The sequence below is a fragment of the Theropithecus gelada genome, chromosome 6 (genome assembly GCF_003255815.1).
Source record: "Theropithecus gelada isolate Dixy chromosome 6, Tgel_1.0, whole genome shotgun sequence".
Lineage (NCBI taxonomy): Eukaryota > Metazoa > Chordata > Mammalia > Primates > Cercopithecidae > Theropithecus > Theropithecus gelada.
This window is the reverse complement of record NC_037673.1, coordinates 106,253,328-106,267,120: the sequence shown is the minus strand read 5'-3', so window position 1 is coordinate 106,267,120 and position 13,793 is coordinate 106,253,328. Positions and strand designations below refer to the sequence as shown.

At 34.3% G+C, this 13,793-nt stretch overlaps 1 protein-coding gene across 1 annotated transcript in view; it reads left to right on the top strand.

Moving 5' to 3' along the window:
• Positions 1-13,553, top strand: part of TMEM232 (transmembrane protein 232) — a 306,685-nt gene extending 293,132 nt beyond the window's left edge. Inside the window, exons 12-13 of the mRNA XM_025387746.1 lie at positions 9,068-9,161; positions 12,917-13,553. Of these exons, the coding sequence (XP_025243531.1) occupies positions 9,068-9,161; positions 12,917-13,093 (271 nt within the window). The 3' untranslated portion in view covers positions 13,094-13,553. The remainder of the gene's footprint in view (positions 1-9,067; positions 9,162-12,916) is intronic.
• Positions 13,554-13,793: the final 240 nt, after the last annotated feature.

The window sequence follows — 13,793 nt, the reverse complement described above, 5'->3', positions numbered from 1 at the left end:
GAATACTATGCAGCCATAAAAAAGGATGAGTTTGCGTCCTTTGTAGGGACATGGATGCAGCTGGAAACCATCATTCTTAGCAAACTATCACAAGAACAGAAAACCAAACACCGCATGTTCTCACTCATAGGTGGGAACTGAACAATGAGATCACTTGGACTCAGGAAGGGGAACATCACACACCGGGGCCTATCATGGGGAGGAGGGAGGGGGGAGGGATTGCATTGGGAGTTATACCTGATGCAAATGACGAGTTGATGGGTGCAGCAGACCAACATGGCACAAGTATACATATGTAACAAACCTGCACGTTATGCACATGTACCCTACAACTTAAAGTATAATAATAATAAATAAATTAAAAAAAAATCCCTTTGAATACTCTAAAGACTAAAAAAAAAAAAAAAATCTATTGAGACTTGCTTTATGATTGAGCATGTGGTCAATCTTAGAGTATGTTCCATATGCAGATGAGAAGCATATATATTCTGTGGTTGTTGGGTGGAGTAATCTGTAGTTGTCTATTAGGTCCAATTGGTCAAGTGTCAAATTTAAATTTATAATTTCTTAGTTTTCTGCCTTGATGAACTATGTAATTCTATCAGTGAGGTGTTTAAGTATCCCACTATTATTTTGTGGCTATCAAAGTATTTTCTTAGGGCTGGAAGTAAGTGTTTTATAAAGCTGGGTGCTCCAATATTGGGTGCATATATGTTTAGGATAGTTAAGTCTTCTTGTTGAATTGAACCCTTTATCATTATGTCATGCTTTTGTGTCATTTTTTACTGTTGTTGATTTAAAGTTAATTTGATCTGATTTAAGAATAGTAGCTCTTTCTCCTTTTTATTTTCCAGTAGTGTGGTGGTTCTTTATTCATCCCTTTACTTTGAACCCATGCATATCATTGTATGTGAGATTGGTCTGTCTCTTAAAGACAGCAGAAGAATGTATCTGTTCTGTTTTTAATCCAATTTGCAACTTTGTCTTTTATGGGGAGCATTTAGGCTATTTGTCTTCAAAATTTATATTTAAATGTTAGGTTTTGTTCCTTTCATACTGTTGTTAGCTTGTTGTGTGGTAGTCTTGATTGTGTACTTGCTTTGTAGGGACCGTGGGCTATGTGCTTGCATATGCTTTTGTGGGAGCAATTATTATTCTTTCATTCCCATGTTTAGAGCTCTCTTAAGCACTTTTTGGAAGGCCAGTTAGGATGTGATGAATTTGCTTAGAAATTGCATGTTTGGGAAAAACTTCATTCACCTTCGTTTATGAAGCTCAGTTTGGCAGGATTTAAAATTCTTCGCTGGCATTTATTTTCTTTCAGAATGCTAAAAGTATCTTCTGGTTTGTAAGGCTTCTGCTAATAAGTGTTCTGTTAGTCTGATGGGTTTCTCTTTACAGGCAATATGACCCTTTGTGCTATCTACCTTTAAAAATTATTCTTTCTTATTGACCTTGGATAATCTGATGACTATTTGCCATGGGAATGGTGACCTTATATAGTATCTCACAGGAGTTCTCTGGATGGATTGCTTGTATCTGCACATTAACCTCTCTAATTCTGTAAAAAAAAAATTTTTGGACGAGCACAGTGGCTCACCCCTGTAATCCCAGCATTTTGGGAGGCCGAGGCGGGTGGATCACGAGGTCAGGAGATCGAGACCACGGTGAAACCCTGTCTCTACTAAAAATACAAAAATTAGCCAGGCGCAGTGGCAGGTGCCTGTAGTCCCAGCTACTTGGGAGGCTGAGGCAGGAGAAGGGTGTGAACCCAGTAGGCGGAGCTTGCAGTGAGCTGAGATCATGCCACTGCACTCCAACCTAGGTGACAGAGCAAGACTCCATCTCAAAAAATAAAAATAAAAATTTGTGCTCAAACTATTCTATGTGGTTGCATCTAGACTTCACTTATTGTAGCTAAAGTATTTAAAGTTTTTAGATACTTAAAGTATTTCCATTTTATAAAGCTACCAAAATTCATCCCTTGAACTATTGGTAAATATTTGATTTATTTCTCATTTTATAGTATACAAACGATGCTGCTAGGAACATTCTTACATGTGTCTCTTCTGTTATTTTCTGTTTATTCTGCATGTTTTTCCCTTGCTTCAGCCTAGATATTTCTGTTTCCCTATCTTCCATTTCACCAATCTTCTTTTCTGCTATGTCTAATCTGCTGTTCTATACACCTACGAACTTCTTAATTTCACTTACTGGTTTTTTTTGTCAATTCTATAAGTAATACGTGAATTTTAAGATAGAGTCCAGTTTTCTGGCAAAATTCTTCACCTGGCTATTTATTTATTTAAATATATTTATCATAGTTATTTTAAATCCATATTTATAACTCCAATATAAACCTTCTGTGTATGAGATTTGCCCAGTATGCCTTATCATTTTTTATTGAATTCTGGATCTTTTATATTAAAAATGACAAAAACTCCCGGTTCATAGTATGCACAGCAGAGAGAGAGAGTTCACCTTCTTCTGCTATGCATCTTGATTGATGGCAGAGCATTTTCATCTAACCAGGAGCTGAACTGACTCCAGGATTATCTAACTTTTAAGTTAAATCTACATGTGATTCAAACATAACCCCAGAGTGTAAATTTTCAGGAGTCCCAAAGGAGAGCCTGAGGTGTTCATCAAGGCCTCTCTAGTTTTGTAGATTTGAGCCCCAAATTTTCAGAAACTGTAAAGTTTCTGAAAAATTCCACTCTGCTTGTTGGTGACTTCTTTGCTTGGCTTCTTAGCCTTCTCAGTTTAATAATTTAGAAAATTCCTGGGGGAAACTTAGTGGTGTGTGTGGTGCTCACTTCTCTTGAGCTTGATCCTTCAAGTCCTGGCTACCTCGGCAGCTCTAAACTCTTTTTTGCTTTTTCAACCCTGTAAGATTGCCAAGTACTCTGCTGGCTTCTCAGGTTCTGATCAAAATTTCTCTGCCTGGATTTTTTACTTTTCACTCCATAAAATAAAAAGAGAAATGCTCTAAGGAGAAGTATACTTTGCAGCTCCTTACTTACTTCTCCAGGTCTCTCTTCTCTGATATTTTGGCCTTTCAAATCCTGTTGCTTAATGTATCGTGAATGCTTTTACACAGATTTTTAAAAATAATTTTTGGCTCTCATAGCAATTGTTATTTGTCAGGTCGTTGATCTGCTGCAAGCTACTCACTTTAGTGACAAACAGAAATCCTAAAGGTTATTGAAGATTTTATTTAATACAATACTGAGATTATATTTATTCAAATGTTTATAATAAATTAGAATTTAACATAAAAATTCCCATGATCGATGATTATGACACTAGTGACCATGGAAAAAGAACTAAGTGAAATTTTAGAGGAAAACAAAAACATGTTTTTAGAAACCCTCAAAGGCATTTATTTGTATGTATTGTAACTTCTATTGCTATTGTTTGGTGCTTTTATGTTATTCTATCTGAAATAGTAGCTCTTTTGAAACTGCATATATTTTAAGTTTACCTTATAGAGAGGAAGGAATTTATTTTCCTTTCAAGTAATTATTGCTTCAGTAAGAGTAGTAAGGTGACAATCTGAATATTAACCTATTTGGGCTCTAAGAACAACAAAAAAAGGAAACCTCTAAGTATTGGAGATGGTTTGTGCAACTTCAATACATAATATAATTGACCCTCTTTAGTATAATACCACAAAGCTAATTAAACGAGAGGAAACTTTGAGCAATAAGTTCTTAGAGAAAGTTAAAAAGGAAGTTAATTTAATCAAAAATAACATGAACTCATGATATTTTGATATAAGATGATTTTTCTTATGCTATTAGAATGAGTTAAGTAGGTTTTGTTTTTTTTTTTTCTGATATCACTCCTCTTAACTCCAAAAGTTTTGAGGAATCATCCAATATACCACCATATATTCCAGATTCAGGTTTCTACTATCATTCTCTTCTAAAAGAAATCAAGGCTCCATGGACAGTGTCTATGTCATGGACTTCTTGTTGCCTTCAGAAAGGCCTTCACTGGAAGAAATTGCAATTAGAACTAAGACAAAGTTAGCTAAAGAAAAGGTTCTGGTAGCCAAATAATAAGATAAGCTTCCAGACAATGTACACAATTAATTGGAGCAAGTTGTGTTTGAAATCAGTGAAAGGTCATTAATCTATGATGAATCGCAAAGAGGAGAATAAATATACTGAGAAAAACCATACCAACCAATGAGTCTATGGTACCCAATTTTCCTCAGAAAGTAGGATAAGTGGGGAAGTCATTCAATTGTTAAGTAATAACAGAATTCTAGGGTTTGTTTAATTGATAAAATATCTTCTCCTCATTGGATAATTCCAATGGTTAATGTAGTTTTCCTGAGATAAAAACAATATTTTATCTGCTCAATTGATGCTTCCACGCCAGATCTGAGGTCAGAGTGTGAGATGTAGGAATAGAGAGGCCTGAAACCTATGCATGTCTCCTGCTCCTGGGGAATATCTCCTGCCTAACGGGACACTCACTTTTTACCAGTATGTCTTCAGGAGAGCTTTGGAGACTTGAAAAACCGTAATTCTGCATAAAGAAATACATTATCCCCCCTTTTCTTGTAAATATCTTTGCACATTTCTCATCCTTGAACTGTTAGAGAAACTGAACATGTCCTGTAGGTATCTTTTCATGACTCTAATAATCATCCTATTGGGACAATCACGAATAATCCATCCAGGTAGATCTCTCTTACCTACTCTCAGACTAAGTTAAATGATGCCAGCTCCCCACCTTTCTACTCCAAAGAAACATATTTTGCAGCCATTTTCCCAGTGTACCATGAATGTCTGTTTATATATCTTCCCCCATGTGAACTTCAAGTTTCTGGAGAGAAGAATCTAAGATTTTTCTTCTTATTATTTCTTCCCACTCCTAATAACAACATCCTCTTGCAAATAAATGTTTGAACAAATGAATAAATTAGTCACCTCCTCTTCACTTCAGTGTAGTCTCAGTCCCAGCCATCTCAGTCTACATATGTTTTCTGAAATGAGTTATTTATTTTATTTTCCTGAGTCTTTGTTCCTGTTTTGTCATCTGTAGCAGGTTTAATTGTTTTTCCCAAAAGATATGACTAAGTTTTAACCCCTTGTACCTATAAATGTGACCTTCTTTGGAGAGACAGTTTTTGTAGATGTAATTAAGGGTCTTGAGATGAGATTATCCTGAATTATAGTGTGTCAAAGAAAAGTTGTAATGGACAAATTAAACAGCCAAAGAGGAGTTTGTCCAAGACTATTGCAATTGAGGAGGATGTGTAAGTGCTGGGGTTAGCTAGTGGAAACATACTGGAGCACATTAGAAAGTATGTTGATTCATGTGATTAGGTTAATGTGATGCTTTTGCTGTTTGTCACTTACCTAAGTTAGGCTCCTAGACCTCCCTGTTTGTTGCTTACCTAAGTTAGGCTCCTAGACCTTCCTGTTTGTCGCTTACCTAAGTTAGGCTCCTAGACCTCCCACAGAGACTGGGCAGATGGTGGCTATCTTCCTTGAGGATACCTTTCAAAGAGATAGCTCCAGGTCATTGAGAAAGAAATTCCTGTGTTATAAAACTACCAAGAGGATGGGAGAATATTTATATCTCAAAAGGGCAGACAGAAAATTTACAATTGAAAGTTTTCTAAAGTGAATATTGTGCTAAGAAAGGGGAGGTCAGAGGCCTGTCTAAAGTTTAGGGAAACTGAGGGGAATCTTAAGGCTACCTTGCTCTTGTGGACCTTAAATTCAATGACAGTATTCTTATAAAACATGTCCTTATACTATCAAAACAATTGAACTTATGGACATAGAGGGTAGGATTGTTACCAGGGCTGGGAAGGAAAGCAGGTGGAGGGGGAAAAGGTAGGAATGGTTAATGCGTACAAAAAAATCAAAAGAATGAATATGACCTACTATTTGACAGCACAATGGAGTGACTATATTTAAGAATAACTTAATTGTACATTTACAAATAACTAAAAAAGTGTAATTGGATTGTTTATAACACAAGGGATAAATGCTTCAGGGTATGTATAACCCATTCTCTATGATATGATTATTATGCACTGCATGCCTGTATCAAAACATCTCATGTACCCCATAAATATATACACCTACTGTGTACCTCAAAACATTAAAAATAAAAAATTAAATGTCATTGTAAGAAATAGGACAGTAGAAGACACCCAGAGTCACAGAAGGAAAAAGCCATGTGGAGATAGAGACAGAGACAGAAGTGAAGTGTCTACAAGCCCAGGAATACCAAAGAACCAACAGTCACTAGAAGCTAAGAGTGGCAAGGAATAAATTTTTCCCCAAAGCTTCTGGAGTATCCAAGGCTGCTAACACTTTGATTTAGAAGTTTTTTTTCCTCCAGAACTATGAGAGAATGAATTTCTGTTTATCTAAGCCTCCTAGTTTGTGGTAATTAGTTAAAGTAGCCCTAGGAAACTAGTATACCATCTTTCTTTAAAAGTTTCTCTCTACTGTTCATTTAACTTCAAATGTCAAAATTCTACATCTCATTTAATGCTGACAAAATTGTTTAGTCCTCCATTCCTTTTTCTTATAATCGATAATGCCAGCTAAACACCATGGCTTTTTCCTCTGAATTCTTTTGACAATGAAGATGATAAAGATATTGCAGCTGAAACTTCTTTAGTGTTCGATTTATATCTAATTCCTTCTTATTCCTTGTGAAAACATAATAAGGCAGGTGCTATTATTTTTCAATATTAAGGATGAAGAAACTGAAGAACAGAGGGATTAAATAACACTAAGTGGTAGAACCAAACTTTGCTTTGAGATTTGCCTAAGTACAGAGCCCATATGCTTAGACATTTTGCTATATTTTTTTCTGTTTCTATCCCTGAATGTTTACTTCTCTCATGTCTCATGTTATCTTTCGTTATGTTCTCTATAAATTTTTATTTTCTACCACAAAATTCAACTGAGGTAACTGAGAAATCACAGATGTATAAGCATATTCATTTATTTTTCCTGTGTTAAAGGTCTTTTGATATTATGTTGCCTACATTTTTAAAAATTTAAACACTTCTTGTTCAAGAAAAAATTTTAGGCAATTTCCTTGAACACTTTTAACCTTAAAATGATTTTAAGATTTTGTTTTATTTATCTTTTTTTTTAGCATTTGGCACAATTCTTTGAATATCAAAACTGCCCAAATTTCACGGAATGAATTTAGTTAAACCAGTTATCACCCCCTACATGTCCCCTAATTTTCCAGCTTTCTAGGAGCATATTTTTCTGTAATACAGTACTTTAATAGAATGGCTAAAGGCCCTATTCTGCATGCATTAAGAAGCTCAGTGCTTTTCTGCCACACAAAGTTTCTGAATATTATTAAGTTGGGAAAGGGCTCCATTTTTCCTGGTTGCCTGTAACTTCCATTGTTTCCTTTTGAACTGCTACTGTCAACTCTACTCTCAGCGTGTCTCCTGAGATTGCCCTCCATTTCCAATACTGGATACTACTCCACTAACATAAGAGTGTTGTGTGGTAGACTCTTATTGATGGCTTGGAAAATAAAAAGTATTAAAGCATATCATAGTTTTCATTTATTCATTTAATCATTCAGCAAACATACAAACATTCATTGAATATCTAGTGGCACTGTGTTGGACACTGAGGAAACAATGGTAAGCAAACAGGCAAAAGTCTCCATGATCATGTAGCTCATACTCTAGTCAGGAAAACATAAAACTCACACAGGGAGATGATAAATGTAAAATTACAACTTGAAGTAAGTATAAGGAAGGAAAGAGCCATGGTAGATTGAGAGCTGTGGTAATGAGCTTGAACTGAGAGCTGAAAGGTGAGTAGGCATTAACCAGCCCTGCAGCAGGGGTAGAAGAAGGAGAAAGAGAAAGGCATTAGAGAAAGAAATGACAGCATGTGAAAACAAGCAACAGTGGGATGGAACAACATACATTCCAGCAACTGCAAGAAAGCCTGTGCATTAGGGATACATAGACCCAAGCAAGTAAAGGAAATAAATAAGTCTGGAGAAACCAGGCAAAACCACTTTAACAAATGCACAGTTTACTTCAGGTTTCCTTAATAAATGTAATCTTAATCTTAAAGCGAATGGAGAAATAATGAACAGTTTGATGTAGGAGACTGACATGATCCACTTTGTGTTTTGAAAACAATTCTGCCTACTGTATAGAGACAAGAGTAAAGTGGGTAAGGAATGGTGGATGTGGGAATTCTGAACATGAAGGCTTCATCCAGGTGAGGGATTATGGTGGCTTGGTCTAGGGAAGTGATGGTGGGGATTTGAGAAGCCTTTAGTGCACTATAGACCAACAGAACCTGATGAAATGAGGGGACTGTGGTGTGTCAAGAATGTAGAGTACACTGGATTGGGAGAGGCAGAAACCAGAAATAAATTAGTTCTAGTCTTAAAAATTGACTAGATTTTTTTGAATATGGAAATTTCTCACTGGCTCTTTTTAGGCTCTTCCCTAAGACTTTCTCTTTTACTCCCACATTCCCACTCTCAAAACCACCTTCTATCACCGTCTTATTACTTTAAGTGTTCCTGGATTCACACAATTTCTTCATAATGACTTTAATAATGCAATAATTATATGGATAATTTAACACTAAGTCTCCCTTAGTTTGAGGCCCAGCTTTGTACTACCAACAATTTCATTGAACTATGCTAATCTGTCTACCAAAATTCCACCCTTAATAATACAAAGACTGTGGAAATGTATTGAAGTCACATCATTTTTTCAGCATATCTTAGAACAAATTCTTAGGCTTAGGCTTCCACCAGAACTTCCATGGTTGTGGAGCTGCGTATAGGGACGGACACTTTAATCATCCTATATGTCATGTCCGACCCTCAAAATTATCAGTTTTAGTGACCCAAGATGGCTTACAAAACCTAAAAGCTAACATATCACAGTCTACACAAAGTAAATACTTTATGTTAACAATGAAGAATCAAAATGCTTAATAATAAATGATGACTTACAATTCTATTTCTGGGGAATAGGAGTACCTATACCTAATGTTGGATTTGTTCTTGTGCTCTTTTGAAGGGAACATCCTTCTGTATCAGAAATTCCCATGTTTCCATATCCAGATTTCTTCACCAGGGCAGATAAAGAGTTGGCAAAAATCATTGACCATCACGTAAGATTGATTTTTTTTTTAACTAGCAGCAAAAGCCTTGTTCTTTAAAAGCACTTTAAATTATAAAATGTAGTTCTGAAACTGAAACCTTAATATGTGAAATTTAAAAGTAGAGCCATGATTGGTTTGCCAAACTGAATTATATCTCACTATGTTATCTGTACACCTTAGTGTCTTCATTGGGTCGCAGAAAATTTGACCTTCTGTCATTTGTAAAATACTAGCCTAATCCTGTTTTCTGAATTAGTACCGATTTCTTGTGACAAGAATCTTATATTGAACACTGAACACTGGTTTCTTCTACAGTGTAGTTCTAATAACGGAAGAAAAATCTTTTGGCTCAATTTTCAGTGACCGTTCTTTACCCTTGACAGATCAGAAAGACTGTTAATCACTTTGTTCTTAGTGTGAGTTAAAAAAGCAGTGGCAATATAAGACTATTCACAGAAGACACTTCAATTCATTGTGCTATATTTAGTTGATAATTTCTTACCAAATACACACCATTTTATGCCTAGTTCTTTTCAGGAGCAGAATTAAAGTATGAGAGAAAATACTTATTTTCTGTTCTTTTTCTTTGAATAAAATATATAGCATACATAATGCACTTAATTTTATCAACAGTAGTTCAATATTATCTCCCAGATTGCAATTATATTAACAGTTAAGTTTTTCACACTACTTTTAAGTAGTAATCTTGTGAAGAGATTATTTTATTTACTGATCACATTAAATAGTTTTTACCACATCACTAGTAATTAAGTGACTCTAGCAACAGCTATAAATACTGGGCTTTGGAGACTGACTGATACCTTGAAATGACAAAATGAGAGCTGCAATATTCTGTTATTCACTAATAAAGTTTTTGTTAAACCAATATATGTACAGGTCATCTTCAAAAATTTCAAATGGCTTATAAATTTCAACATCTATATTTTCCTACTCATTACTTCAACTAAATTGTCTACAAGAAATTATAAGAGATGGCAGTTTGCCAACATCACATACACACACACACACACACACACGTATAAATAACTACTTTGGTCTGTCTAGGGCTAAAGAAAGAGAAGAGAGTATTATGAATGACAGAGATACAGAGATAGCTCCTAACAACCATGCATTATCTTTTCCTTTTTCCAAGGTGTAAGCATTATCCAAGTAATCACTGCCATGAGCCTGCTTATATTGTAGCTAAAGAAGGATAAATAAATCTTTTTCAAAAATATGCTTGAAAACTTACAGATCCAAATTGTTTAATGTGTGGATAGCCTAATAAACTAGTAATTCATAGTACTGATTTTGAAAGGTTTATTGAATTGTCTCTGAATATTATATTTTTTTCAGTATTCATGTATATACCACTTCTTTTCAGATGGGTGTAGCAATAGTGCTTTGTACTTATACTTTATGCTTTACAAAATGCTCTTACAGTAGTTAATTTAATCCTTACAACCCTGTAAAACATTTACCAATAAGAAGAACAAACTTACTTACAATTCAGTTACTTGCTCAATGTTTTAAGTAAATGAGTCTATGCACAAAAACAGATTTCCCTACTCCAAATCTACTTTCCCTTCCACTTTTTCATAGCTGCTCAAGTTCTTGGCTTCTGATTCCTAACCAGAATTAGAAGTGGGAAGGTGGGATCTGCAATATCGACAAAGAACAAAAACACATCCCCTCAGCTATAGATATAATTATCCTTCTAAGCCAACAGACTTTTGTTGAGGGGTTATCATATGCAGGGAATAGAAAATATACCTCATTGCTCGGGAGATATTAAGGTACCTTATACATTGCTAGTATTCCATAGCATGATCATTGAATCACTGAGTGAATAAGTTGAATAAAGCAGTAAATGGTGCTTCCACTTCCCATAGATTTCAAACATATCTATTTTTTTTTTTGCATCCTCCTAGCTACCACAACAGACAATAATAATGGCATATAAAATCAAAAAATATAATTATTTACCCAAGTCGAATTGTTGTCATGGTCACCAGAGACAAAAAGAAAGTATGCTTTTTCCTAAGCCTAATGAAAAGAAGGATTTTGAGGTTATGGTGAATTTCAGCCATTCCAAATTCTAAGAAGGGGGAAAGAGGAAAGAGCTGTCTTCTGGAGAGTGATGATATGATACCCCTTCTTGGCTGCTTTTATATGTATTGATGCTTTTATACATGCTGTTTGGGAAACCAAGAATTTTAACTTACTGGCAGTTCTTAAGAATTAACTCTTTTTGATTTTTCACAATTTAAAAAACAAATAATGAGATCTATTGAACTCTTTCATATAGGATAGATTAGTGCTCTTTGTTTATGGATACTGTCATTATTATACCAACTATAACTTCTATGCTCATAAATTGGTAATTTCCTTAAACAACTAGATTATTAGTTTATTATATGAGAAAAATAATACATCATAGTTGAGTATCATAGAACTTGTAGACTAAACCATAGCATGAATTTTAGCTTGTGCCTGACTGTTCTGGAGGTTTTGCCTTAATTTCCCATATATTTTATGCAAAACTGGTTCCTGAGAAACCAAACGTATGAGTAATAACTGTTTATAAATACAGTCTTAAGATAAGTGCAGTTAACTTTTATATTTCTTATGTAATTAAAACTCAACTGGGAATAAATAACGGATTTGATATTATTATGCTTTTATTTTTAATGTTTACTCTAATATGAGTATATTAACATTTTACAAAATTTTACTGCATTCGTCAAAGCTGAGTGACATGTTATGGACTCTGATATTTAGCTCTGCTTTTTATTATCTGAATATCCGAGATGACAAACGTTATTTGTGATTCACAGTACTGGTATATATAGTAATCTATAAATTAATTAATAGGTTGCTAATCTCAGACTGATCATTTGTGTATATGCACGAGCTGAGGGTGACAAAAAGACAGCATTGGCAGTATCCTTAGGAATTGCCAATATTTCATACTAGGAGTCATTCTGCCCCGAATGTTTTACCCAGCATAAAGTGTTTACCATCTGTTTTCATCATTTCCTTCATCAAATGTATTAGAAGAGAAAAAAAGTTCCTCCTAATTTTATATATATATATGTATATATATTTCATGATGATGTTTGATTTTCATTACTTACAATACTTGTCACTCATTCTTAGGGCTCATGCCTTCAGATATACTACTATTTACATGACATCGTGGGTTATAAAGTGAAAAACTAAGTGAAAGCAAAAGAAAAAGAAAATATTATCATGGCCAATTAACATAAATTCTTTAGAAATTTTTTACTGGTCTTCTGCATAGTACGCATTTACCTGACCATTAATTTCATTTTTAACTTCATAGAGAGTAGTATTAGAGTTTTTGCCTTTCTGTTTAATTTGTATTTTCTGTATTTTTTTCTTTCTCTTTTGCTTTCACCTGGTTCTTCATTTTATAACCCATGCTGTCATATAAATACCAATATTGATGAAGAAAGTAAAACCATTTGGAATACAGAAATATAAAACCTATAATGTCTTCTTTTTAATGATTTTTTTTATCTTTAAATATATTGAGGAAATTCTGTTTTGTGGGATTTACATGCATTCTGATAGGTGGCACATATGTTTTGCCAGTGTGGTAGATACAAAATTTTTGAGGAATGTCATGGAAAAAACTAAAAGTATAATTGGATATAAGAATCTGCATTTTGAACAGCTTAATTGATATGCATTTTTTTCATGGAAAATCATATGTGAATGACATTTTCTCTCTGTAACAGTGGCAGGAAGAGCTAAAGATCCGAGAAAAAGAAGATGCAATATGCAAGGCCCAAGAACTTAAAGATAAAAAGTTAGCAGAGAAAAAACACTTTGAAGAAGTTATGAAGAAAAGAGAAGAGAAACTACATAAGCAAACTAAGCCCTATGAGCTTCCATATAGGAAGGAAGTAATTTAATTAGAAAAGAAAATGCCACCTCCCAAAACTGAGGTCTACATGGCAGAAATACATAGCATGAAAAATACCAAGATAGCTACATAGTAAGAGAACTTCTTGTCATTAAATTGAGGTATTGTTTAGAAAGAACTTGTTATCCTGATACAAGCTGTTTAATAGTTATTTCTTAGTTCTAAATTAATGACCAACTTTTAATCACACTTGAATGAAGTGATTTCACTAGTCAAAAATTTCCAAGACTACATATAGTATTTTTCTCAATTGACATTTATCTCATGATTGTACAGCATACTTGATAACTGATTCGCAGAACATTGATGTTCATCAAACAGTTTGATGGAAATTTATTACAGATTAATTAACGAGTCACCATACAAGAATTATTTCTTGAAAACAGAATGAGCATAAGCTAACAATCCTGTAATTACTATTATTCAAATAAAAACATTATGGCATCTTACCGGATTGGCATTTTATAATCAATTTATACTAAACCAAACAAACCCTATTTCAGAGATTTGAATACGGAAGGGCTGGTCATCTTAGACTGATTGGCTTGATCTTTAACAGATGCCAGAGGGGACTCCTGAGAGATGCTGGTTTTACTCTGTTCTGTGAGTTTATGAGAATGAATTTGCATGATCCTGGAAGGTGCAGGAGTAACTGTTGAAAACATTCGTACAGATAGGAGTTATTTTAG